The sequence below is a fragment of the Maylandia zebra genome, unplaced genomic scaffold (assembly GCF_041146795.1).
Source record: "Maylandia zebra isolate NMK-2024a unplaced genomic scaffold, Mzebra_GT3a scaffold11, whole genome shotgun sequence".
Taxonomy (NCBI): Eukaryota; Metazoa; Chordata; class Actinopteri; order Cichliformes; family Cichlidae; genus Maylandia; species Maylandia zebra.
This window is the reverse complement of record NW_027490041.1, coordinates 1,497,363-1,509,489: the sequence shown is the minus strand read 5'-3', so window position 1 is coordinate 1,509,489 and position 12,127 is coordinate 1,497,363. Positions and strand designations below refer to the sequence as shown.

Here is a 12,127-nt window from a genome sequence, read left to right as displayed (position 1 = left end):
TATATGGTAACATTTAAAAGAGACATAAATACTAATTGAACTTTCTGTGGGGATCATCCAGAAACTGTGGCACATCTCTTTTGGTTCCTCTACACAGAGATTCTGGAAGAATTTAGCAGTTTTGTTATTGTCCATATTTTAAGGGAGTTTTCTTTACGATGGAAAATGTTTTATTCTGTTTCTTTAAGTTCCCCAGGAAGAATGATAAATGTTTTTTATAAAAAATTTGTTAATACTTTTAGCTATTTTATATCCATAAATGTAAGTTTATTAATAAAACACCATATTTCTGCCTTTTTATAAGGATATGAATTGTACATATAATCAATTTCAGACTCAACCAACAAAAAGCCTCTCAGAACAATATTTATATGTTGATTTTTTTCGCCTACTCATATCATCATTTTTTTACTCCTGGTTCTGTATGTTCATGTTCTGTTCTTTTGTAAACTTCATCTGTTTGTATGTTGTATACTCATTGTGTTTCAATAAAGTTCGATTTAAAAAAAGGTACGTTCTAAACGAAGCTTCAGACGTCACTGATCACGTGACTCTGGCCAAACGAATCAAGCCTCGACACGGTGCTTCTGAAGCAGCGCGTTGATCTTTCTGACACACGCACCGGAGCGTCAGCTTCAAGCGGACCATCACTACGTCTCACATCTAAAGGTGTCAAGGTAACTTTGAACTGAGTTCAGTCAATCTGGAGTTTTTCCAAGTTTTCTGTTGCTCTCTGTGAGAGAAGAGCGTTAAAGGCGGGGCTCTCCAGAGTCCAGCAAAACAGGAAACCACAGCTGGGTGTGTGTAAGTGTGCAAACCAATACAATGCATCGTGGTGGGGGGGGGCATCACGGGCAAGAAAAAAATGAAATAATCGGTCGTACCCATGCTTCCCCGACGTCATGCCAGCGCATATTGGGAAATTCGTAGGCACCGATCGGTTTTCTATCAGCCATTTGCTGGGAGTAAGGGCGCCCTCCGTTTGCGAGGTGCGCCTGCTGCTGGCGGCACAGGGAGGAGAGGGCGGGGCGGCGGGGAGTCTCTGGCTGGCTGGAGCGGCATCTAATAACCAACTCGCAAAACAAAATAAAAACAACAAACAGATATTATGGTACAGACTTATAATCTGCACCCATGTTTTTTCTAAATTCTATAAAGTGAGCGCGAGAGCCCTCGGTGCGCCTGCGCACTGCTGAAGTCAAAGTAAACTTTATTGTCATCTCCGCTACAGACAGTCCAGCATATAGAGAGACGAGACGACGAGGCTGCAGTTACAGCGGTGCAAGTAAACAAACAATAAATATAAGAAGAGTAAGAAAATAAATCTACACTTTAGGACTCGGGGTAAAGGATCAATAACAATTTAATCTATAATTTACAGTTTGATGATTTAAAGTCTCACACAACCCGTCAAAAGGGGCGGGGCCGGCTGCTTCCAAGTAGAGCACATTTCATTTATAATGATGTAAATCCAAGCCCATCATGGATTCACGATCTGAATCCTTGGTTGTGTGAAATCCCAGAAATCAACCTTAGACAAAGTGAATCTGTGAACTAAGGTGTAGGTCTGTTAGGCAGGGCTGTGCAGAGAGGTTTAAAGGGGCGGGGCCGGCTGCTTCCAAGTAGAGCACATTTCATTTATAATGATGTAAATCCAAGCCCATCATGGATTCACGATCTGAATCCTGGGTTGTGTGAAATCCCAGAAATCAACCTTAGACAAAGTGAATCTGTGAACTAAGGTGTAGGTCTGTTAGGTTAATTGTGCTGATCCTCGGGTTGGGGGATTTGTGTTTGTACTGGAGCGCAAAATTCAAACCAATGGAAGATGGACAACAAAAGTTCAAAGCCATCAGGTGCTCAGTGTATGTATTTATTTTTGGCCTACATCAGTAAGAAATGCCAAATTATATACACAAAGTTACAGGAATCACCACTCCTGTTATTCATGATGATTTCAGTAACATCACATAATAACATGTAACGTTATTATGTGATGTGCGTACTGTTAATGCTGATACTGTGGTGAAATTCTCTGCTTCTTTTGTGTATTCTGCATCTATTACGTCAGATTGTCTTACCCCTCATATGGTTGAGAATTTTGCCAATACCCTGTTAACTACATGTTCCTCCATCCTCGACACTGTGGCACCTATTAAAACGAAGCGCCCCAGAACTTACTCACAATGTTGGTTAAGTGACTCTGTTCGCGCTCTACGACGTGCGTGTCGGCGGGATGAGAGGAGGTGGAGGAAAGATAAACTCCAGGCATCTTACGACATCCTACGTACTAGTCGCTTGAAGTTTCAAACTGCTGCCAAAATGGCTAAAGCAGCTTTTCTTTCAAAAATTATCTCTACCAATGGTAACAATCCTCGAATTTTATTTAAAATTTTTAACTCTGTGGTCAACCCCTGCCCCACTATGCCGCTGCCGTGCTCCACGGTTCTTTGCGAACAATTTTTAAATTATCTTTTAGATAAAGTCTCATCTCTTAAATCTGCTCTTCCTTTAATGACAGGCCCTGCGTTTACCCCTGACTGTTCCTTTTCCTTCTATCAGTTTGAACCCGTTTCACTCCCTACTCTTAAGCGTCTGGTTGAACAAATGAACAATACTAATCTCGTATATGATGTTCTTCCATCTCGTATAGTTAAGGACTGTTTTAGTGCAATTGGACCTAGTATATTGTCCCTTTTGAACTCTTCTTTGCTCTCTGGTTGCGTACCATCAGCCTTTAAACATGCTATAATTCAGCCTGTTCTTAAAAAAAGGAACCTCGATTATAATGATTATGCGAACTATAGGCCGATTTCCAAGCTTCCGTTCTTGGCCAAAATTCTTGAGAAGATAGTTTTGCTTCAACTCCAGGCTTACCTGGATGAGAATAGCATTAATGATAAATTCCAATCGGCCTTCAAACCACATCATAGCACTGAGTCAGCGCTGCTCCGAGTTCTCAATGACCTTCTACTAAAAGCTGACAATGGACGCTCCTCGGTCCTAGTGCTATTGGATTTATCGTCAGCTTTCGATATGGTTGATCATAAAATCCTATTGGCAAGACTTGAGCACACTGTAGGCATCAAGGGTGTTGCCTTGGATTGGTTTAAATCATACTTCTCCAATCGGCTCTCCTCGGTTCACTTGGTCACTTCCTCTTCCTTCGCTGTACCTGTCTGTTGTGGTGTCCCTCAGGGATCTGTGTTAGGCCCTACTCTGTTCTCATTGTACATGCTTCCATTAAGCGCTATCTTTGAGAAATATCACATCGCTTTTCATTATTATGCTGATGACATTCAGATCTACTTTGAGTTAAATGATGACCTAGCTTTGTCCTTGAATAGTTTTCGAGGGTGCATGTGTGAGGTCAGGCAATGGCTCCTGGCAAATACTCTTATCCTTTATGATAAGAAAACTGAAATTGTGGTCTTTGGCAGTGACGTCCTTCGTGCCAAACTTCGTGATGCTTTTGGTTTTCTCACTAGCTCCTTTTCCGACACTGTTAGGAATCTGGGCATGTTACTTGACAGCTCATTTAAACTTGATAGACAAGTGTCTGCTGTTGTTAGATCCAGTTTATACCAACTCCGCCTTATTTCTAAGGCCAGGCAGTATATCCCGCATAAAGACCTGGAAAAACTCATCCATGCCTTTGTAACTTCGAGGCTGGATTACTGCAATTCACTCTATTTTGGACTCCACTCTGCCCTTCTCCATAGATTACAGACAGTCCAAAATGCTGCTGCACGCATTCTAACCAAAACTAAGAAGTTTGCCCACATTACTCCCGTCCTAGCTGATTTGCACTGGTTGCCTGTGAAATACCGTATCCAATTTAAAATTCTGCTGTTTACTTTTAAAATCACTAATAACACAGCACCGAGCTATCTTAAGGAACTCTTAAGGTTATATGTCCTGCTAGGGCTTTAAGATCATCCTCACAGTTACTGTTGGTGCAGCCTAGATCTCGGCTGAAGTCTAGAGGTGATCGAGCGTTTGCCCTGGCCGCACCAGAGTTGTGGAACAACCTTCCGATTGGCATTCGGGCGTCTGACTCTATTCAATCTTTTAAATCACGGCTTAAAACGTATTTGTTTAATCTTGCGTTTTCTACCGGTTAAATGCTGGCCTTGTCTGCAGTGATTTATTTTACTAATTTTCCTATCTTGCTTTTTATTTGCACTGTGTATGTCTTATCCCCATTGTGTGTTGATGGCACAGTTATATTGTGCTATAGCTATGTGCTGTAGTTATATTTTTTCTATTGGTGGCTTTTTCCTGTGAACATAATTCTACACTTTTATTTTTATGACTCTGATTATACTTGTGTTAATTTGTTCTATGTTAAGCACTTTGGCATGCCGTTGGTTTTTAAATGTGCTCTATAAATAAAGATTGTTGTTGTTGTTGTCCTGTAAGCACAGTCTGCCTGTGTCTTTTCTCTGCAAATGAACATTTTCAGCCAATATAGGTAATACATCAACATGGCTGCCGTGGCTAAGTTAGGAATATTTATAATGTCATTTCCAAAACTTGCATATGATCTGCAATTTGTAGCAGATCTACTGACTGTCACAGAGCAGCTGGAGCAGTCTCGAATGCAGGTCAGTCCACTGCTGCCCCCTGTGGCCAAGTGCCATAGCTACTGCTGGATGAACTCCTGACACATCTGCACCTGTTTCTATGAACACATTGAGTCTGAGTGGCTGCACTTACACTGGTGCATTCAACATATTGAAAGATGCCAGCAATGTGGATTGTCAAGACTCAAACCAATCCACATTGCTGGCGTTGCATCTTTCAATGGCAGCAATGGCAGGTATCAGTGCTCAAACCTTTTGTGTTTGTTTCCAACAAGTTGCCCACCTCGGGAAACAAAAATGTGTTCTTTTACTTGTCAGATGAACATATGAGACACTTTGACTCTTCAGTGCAGTGTGGAGCCTAACAAAGATCTGTTTTGTGTCCCAGCTGATCAGCAGGAGGAGGAGAGTCTGACGGAGCAGCAGAGGAACATTTTCAGCTACTTGGACTCAGCTCAGCCACTACAGAGGAAACAATGAGCTCAACACAGAAGGTGACAGACAGAGCAGGACCATATGACCAAAGATATTTATCACCATATACATCTGAACATTTGCCATAACGATGTAGCTGACGATAGAATTGACACCAGACAAAATACTTTACAGCTGCACAACTTTATTAAAAACCCATCAATGTATTTTCACTGAAACAAGCAGCTGTTGTTTATGTGTTTATGTACTAACAGCTGGAAACGTTTCATACAGCTTTGTTTGACAGAAATGAAGGAGAACATATTTAGTTCATTTGTTTCTACATGAGCTCTGTGTGATTTGATGAGTATCTGAGGCTGAGACCACAGGACTGTGAAACATGATTGTTGGGCTTCATTTCTGTGCTGAACAGTCGTTTAAGATTAGCTGTAAATAACAATTAGCTGATGTTGTTCATGAGACTAAAGTCACCTCACTGTGGTAATGTAAATATAATATGGCCAATATTATAGTTATTATATTGTTGGCATTACTAAATTTGGCTCAATGCTTACATATATGTGTAAAAAGCAAATGTAGGAGCTGTGATAACTGTGTCTGATAGAATGAAGAGTAGACTGATATATGAAATATTCCTTTATTGGGTGAGAAAATCAGACCATGTCATAACTGCTGTAAGTCACACAGAATAGATATCAGAGCCTTAAACAGGCTGACTTCTGCTAAATGGGTCAAACTGGGCAGAAGGTCTACAAACACATAACATCCTTATAGAATATGATGTAACACTATAGATCAACTTAGCTCAGAATATATAAAGCATATAAACAGTTACAGCAATATGATGCAACAAACACAGCAGCTGCTGATCCAAAATACTCAAAGCTTCATAGTCAAAGGAGCTTGCAAAGAAAAGCGTCTGGACTTCTTTAAGTTACTTGAAGACGTTTCACCTCTCATCCGAGAAGCTTCTTCAGTTCTAAGGTCAAATGGTGGAGAGTCCCAGATATAAACCTAGTGGGAGTGACCCCCCACAGAGGGACAAAAGGACCCCCTGATGATCCTCTAATCGCCTGAGCCAAGGTGTGAAACTGGGTGTGGGTCCCAATCAGCCAGAGTTTCGGGTGAGTTCATTGTGAAACCTGGCCCCACCTTATCATGCGAATTCCTGAGATCAGATGGCTCAGGATGTGAGTGGGCGTTAAGGCGTCTGGGAAGGGATCTCAAAACTGGATTATAGATGGCAGAGAGTTGGTGTCGTAAACCCCCGCCTCTGTTCAAAGATGGTCGCTCACAGTGGACATAGATGGCTTCTTTCACTCCTCTTTCAAACCATCTGTCCTCTCTGTCCAAAATGTGAACATTGGCATCCTCGAAAGAGTGTCCTTTATCCTTAAGATGCAGATGGACTGCTGAGTCTTGTCCTGTGGAGGTGGCTCTTCTGTGTTGTGCCATGCGCTTGTGAAGTGGCTGTTTGGTCTCTCCAATGTAGAGGTCTGAGCATTCCTCGCTGCACTGTACAGCAAACACCACATTGTTAAGTTTGTGTTTTGGCGTTTTGTCTTTCGGGTGAACCAGTTTTTGTCTGAGTGTGTTGCTGGGTCTGAAATGCACCGGGATGTCATGCTTGGAGAAAACTCTCCTGAGTTTCTCTGATACACCGGCTACATAGGGGATGACAATGTTGTTGCGTCTGTCCTTCTTATCCTCCCTCGCTGGTGTCTGGTCTTCTTTTCTGTGCCTCTTTGCTGACTTTAAAAACGCCCATTTAGGATAGCCGCACGTTTTGAGTGCTTCCTTTACATGTGTGTGTTCCTTCTTTTTTCCTTCAGGCTTAGAGGGAACATGTTCTGCTCGGTGGTGTAGGGTCCTAATTACTCCAAGTTTGTGTTCCAGAGGGTGATGGGAGTCAAAGAGGAGGTACTGGTCCGTGTGTGTGGGCTTCTGGTAAACTTCGATGTTGAGGTTGCCGTTCTCTTCAATGTGCACAGCGCAGTCCAGGAAAGGCAAACAGTTGTCCTTTGTGTCTTCCCTGGTGAACTTGATGTTTTTATCCACAGTGTTAATGTGCGCAGTGAAGGATTCCACTTCTTGTGTCTTGATTTTGACCCAGGTGTCCTCCACATATCTGTACCAGTGGCTGGGTACTCTTCCTTTGAAAGAGCCAAGAGCCTTCCTTTCCACTTCCTCCATGTAAAGGTTGGCTACAATAGGTGACACGGGGGAGCCCATGGCACAGCCATGTTTTTGTCTGTAAAAGCCTTCGTTGTATTTGAAATATGTAGTGGTGAGGCAGAGGTCTAACAGGGTGCAAATCTGATCGGCTGTGAAGTTGGTCCTGTCCTCCAAGGAGCTGTCTTCTTGTAGTCATTTTCTGACAGTCTCCTCGGCCTCCGTGGTGGGTATGCAAGTGAAGAGAGAGAACTGAAGAAGCTTCTCGGATGAGAGGTGAAACGTCTTCAAGTAACTTAAAGAAGTCCAGACGCTTTTCTTTGCAAGCTCCTTTGACTACGATGACCTGGATGACTGAGAACCTTCACAGACTCCAAGCTTCATAGAACTGAAACCAACATTTATTTTTAGCTCCATCCTGCTGCTGATACAGACTTTAGGTTTCTGAACATTAAACTTGTTGCTGCCTTTCATAGTGTGTAACTTGAAGGCCCTGAGTACTTTCTCCCACACTGGAAACACTGGGATGATCACATTATTTGAACATTACCTAATAAGACTGATTCAGCACAGACAGTTATGTTAAACTTTCCTAGCAGTCCTTCACAAACAGGGAACAGTCTGTCTATTCTCTCCATCTGTCAGCTGCTGCTGGCTCTTCCTCCTCCTCTTCCTCACACACTGCTGAGTTTGTCCTGGTGGATCATCAGGGCTGCAAAGCCTCACAGATGATGTGCAGCAGTGGCTCCCTCAGTCTGTCCTCACTCTGGACACTTGCAGTCGTCACACATGGAAATCAAATGTGTGATAAGCTGCAGGATTCAAACACAAGTGTAACTTATAAACACATGTTCATACTTTTATTCCACAATCAGAGAGAAAGAAACTGAGAGAGAGTGCAGGACAGACAGACAGGTGACAGTCTCAGGTGTACACACTGCTACACAACAGCACCAGAGAAGCAGGATTTAGTGTTTGTGTTATTACGAGTGTAAACAAGAAGAGTTCCAGATGGTGCAGTGGACACATGTGTGACTGCTGTGATTAAAGCATCTTTCTTTCAGCTTAACGAGTGAACCGTCAGCTCGTTCAAACACACGTTAAAGTGCGTTTGGCTCGACACCACCGAACAGAGGCAGCAATATAACACAGCTCACATTAACAGTGCAGTGAATCCTGCTTGTGCCGTGATGTTCAGGACTGCAAACCGAGCAGCATCACTGACTTTCAGCTTGTTGTGTTTGTGGATATATGACTGACTTTAATTATCCACAAAATCATCACATTCTCTGTCAGATTAATGTCGCCTATTGAACGCCGTATATTTTAAAGGCTTTAAAACCAAGTTAACGCTGAAAGTACAAACATCACTAATGTCACATAACTCTGCCGACAAGGCATAGCTATGGCTATGAAATGCTCTTTGTGTATCACTTCTTCATTATGAAAGATGTCATTAATGCACTAGTAATGTCTCATCTGGAGTATTGTTCAATCATTTGGTCAGCAGCTAATAAGACAGATCTTAACAGACTTCAGTTAGTCCAGAATAAGGCGTCCAGATGTGTGAAGATGTTCATACTATACTAATATTGATAAAATGCATAATAACCTTTCTTGGCTTCCTGTACAGGCTAAAATATTCTATGGCTTACTTGTAGTTCTAAAGAAAGCAATTCTGTTAAACACACCACATTTATTCTGCTCAGCTGCAGTATCCAGATGCAATACATCATCATATTACACAGTTTTCAACAAGCTGCAATTTAGTAAATGCTCGAGTTAAAAGTAACGTTTTGTAAAACTGTTACATTTAGAGCAACTTTTAAGTGGAATAAGTTGCCTTAAAAAATTAGAGAATTATTCAAAACTTCAATGAACACTTAAAAGCCGATTTACAGAGCTTTTAGTTGTTGTAAATATTGTAAGACATGATTTGTTTTTGAAATTTGTGTAATGTGCCTCAATGTTATTGATATTATCATTATTATTATTGATTGCTTATATTTGAACAATTGTGAAACCTCACTGTGGATGTAAGAGTGAAATTATGTGGATATCTTGAATCCACTTTATTGTGCAATAATTTATGTGAGTATTTGACGGAAGACGAGCAACATCTGTTGTGGAAGCTAACGGGGTTCCTTTAGAATAAACAAACATAGGATTTATTATCACTGAATAATTCTGTATAAATCTATACAAATTATAGAAATATGTAATAGGAAACAACAAAATAATCTAAATTATAAAATAATGTGTGTGTGTGTGTGTGTGTGTGTGTGTGTGTGTGTGTGTGTGTGTGTGTGTGTGTGTGTGTGTGTGTGTGTGTGTTTAGTGTTTGAACAGTCATGAATTATCTTTAACAGCAGGTTGGATGTAATGTGTTAGAACTACCAGCAGGTGGGGATAAGAGACCTTTAAGGTGTTTGGTGCCACGCTCCACCTTCAGGTTTAAAACTAGTGTTAATGGAGTTTGAAGGTTGAGTTTGTTCCACGACTGCATTTCACTCACTGCCTCTGTTTGTATCTCTGTCACTGCAGGACCAACATGGAGCCAGAAGTCAGCGCTCTCAGGAGGCCGACAAACCTCACAGAAGAAAGGGAGAGAAAAAACACACCTGTGACGAGTGTGGGAAGGGTTTTACTGTGAGGGCTTCACTGAAACAGCATCAGGTCATCCACACTGGAGAGAGACCGTTCAGCTGTGACTTGTGTGGAAAGTCTTTTTCCTTGAAGCGTTCCCTAAAACAACACCAACTCATCCACAGTGGAGTTAAAGCGTACAGCTGTGATCAGTGTGGCAGAGCTTTTACTCAAAGTAGCCACTTACAGAGGCATCTAGTTACCCACTCTGGAATTAAGCCATACAGCTGTGACATCTGTGGAAAAACCTTCAGCCAGAGAGGGAGCCGAAATACACACCTACGCATTCACACCAGACATGATGTGTACTGCTGTGAACAGTGTGGCAAACAGTTTACAACTCACACACACTTGCAACGACACATGTTTACCCACACTGAGGAGAGACCTTATCAATGTGACCTGTGTGAGAAGACTTTTAAATCTCCACGTCACCTGAGACAACACCAACAGATCCACACCAGAAAGAGACTCTACAAGTGCAGCTACTGTGAGGTATGTATTTATATTGTTATCTTGTCATTTTAGCCTGACTGTTTGGAACAACTCTGCTCATTAAACTGTGTTAGCATGTTAGCAATTCTACTGCATGGAAAAGCAGCTCTGAGTGATTATTCAGATTTTCCTTTCAGTTATGATTTTAGTATTACTGTAGTATTATGGTGGTAGTATTGTAGTTATTGCAGCCCAGTAAACTGAGTGTGTTAACTGAAACAGTCAAATGTAGTTGGACGTCTGCAGAGATGCTCTTTATTTCAGGCGACGTTCAGGATACAAATGTTGAAGGACTGACTTACACTGTCTTTGTGTCTTTGTTTAGAAGCAGAGCGACACAGATGGATCCAGTTCTCAACCCTGTCATCACTGTGGTGGTGGGAAAGACTTTCATTGTGACCTCTGTGGAAAAACTTTCAGTCAGCAAAAGACCCTAAAAGTACATCAACGTAGACACACTGGAGACAAACTGAAATACTGCAAAGAATGTGGGAGAAGCTTCACCACACCAAGTGAGTTAAAACGACATGAACTGATTCACAGTGGGGTTAAAAAGCACCTCTGTGATCAGTGTGGGTCATCCTTCACCACTGCAGGTCAGCTTAAATCACACAAACGAGTCCACACAGGAGAGAAACCACACAAGTGCAGACACTGTGAGAGAAGCTTCTCACATTCAGGTAGTCGTAACATTCATGAACGTGGACACATGGAAGGAAACTACAGCTGTGACCAGTGTGACAAGAGCTTCAGGAATCTCAGTTCATACTCTGCACACAAACGATCCCACGTTACTAATAAACTGTTTCACTGTTACCAATGTGCCCAAACATTCACCTCATTGTCTGCTCTGTGCAAACATCAGCGCGATCACTCAGGGCTGAAATCACTCCCATCACTGGATCACAGTGAATCTGAAGACACAGAAAGATCCTCTGGTTTCTGTGTCAGACTCAAAAAGCTTGAGATCAGGCTCCACAGAGTTCAGATAGAATCATTTAACCTTTTTTGAACTGAACTGGTTGCTGGGCTGAACTTCTACATAATACAGATCTACATGGGATCTTCTTTTCTGTGTTTTACTGAGTCAGTTTTGTCCTTTTTTCTCTGTCCTGGTTTTGCTCGTCTGTAAATGATTGAAACTCAGTCAAATAGTTCATTGTTCTCCAGCAAAACGTTTTGGAAATTCATGTTTAACCTTTAAAACTCTGACATGTTTTAGCACACAAGGCTTCATCGGGGAGTTCACTCATGATTGGACCATGAGAACAAAGGTTTTTAGTTCTTTCAAAGAGAGTCTTGGAGATGTTTGATGTTTCTGTTTTTCTGAAACCACCTGAAAGAAAAACTATTTTTCTTGCTTTATGTAGTGTGGAAGTTTTTAATGTTTCTTCATCTGTGATGTTCTTGAATGTGTTCACGTGAAGATGGTACAAATAAACTGTCCTTTCAGCTTTAGCTCCTAATTTATTCATTATTTATGGATGTAGCACAGCAGCCGTCTCTTGATTAACACATGGAGGGCTCGGGATCTGATGGTGTCGTCTCCCTAATTTGCCCACTCAGTAAATCTCACTCATGGCCAAGAAATTGAAATAAACCTTGTTTCCCTGCTGGATAGTGATCCACTGTAACTCTGCTCCTCCTTCCTGTTTAGGATTTCTGTGGCTGAAGTAAAATTCCCTCCATCCATCACTTATCCCAGCTAACCCAAAGTGAAATAAAGTTTTGCTGGTCTTAAAAAAGCATTACAATAATGGGCATTACCAATGCAAACTGAATGATACAGAAGA

General features: G+C 41.6%; 1 protein-coding gene across 1 annotated transcript; it reads left to right on the top strand.

Annotated features, from left to right (window-relative positions):
* Nucleotides 1–567: 567 nt before the first annotated feature.
* Nucleotides 568–11,792, top strand: LOC143415886 (uncharacterized). The gene is made up of 4 exons (XM_076881303.1): nt 568–677; nt 4,975–5,080; nt 9,738–10,334; nt 10,660–11,792. Exons 2-4 carry the CDS (start codon nt 5,063–5,065, stop codon nt 11,344–11,346), a joined length of 1,302 nt encoding a protein of 433 aa, XP_076737418.1. The 5' UTR covers nt 568–677; nt 4,975–5,062; the 3' UTR covers nt 11,347–11,792.
* The last annotated feature ends 335 nt before the right edge of the window (nt 11,793–12,127 follow it).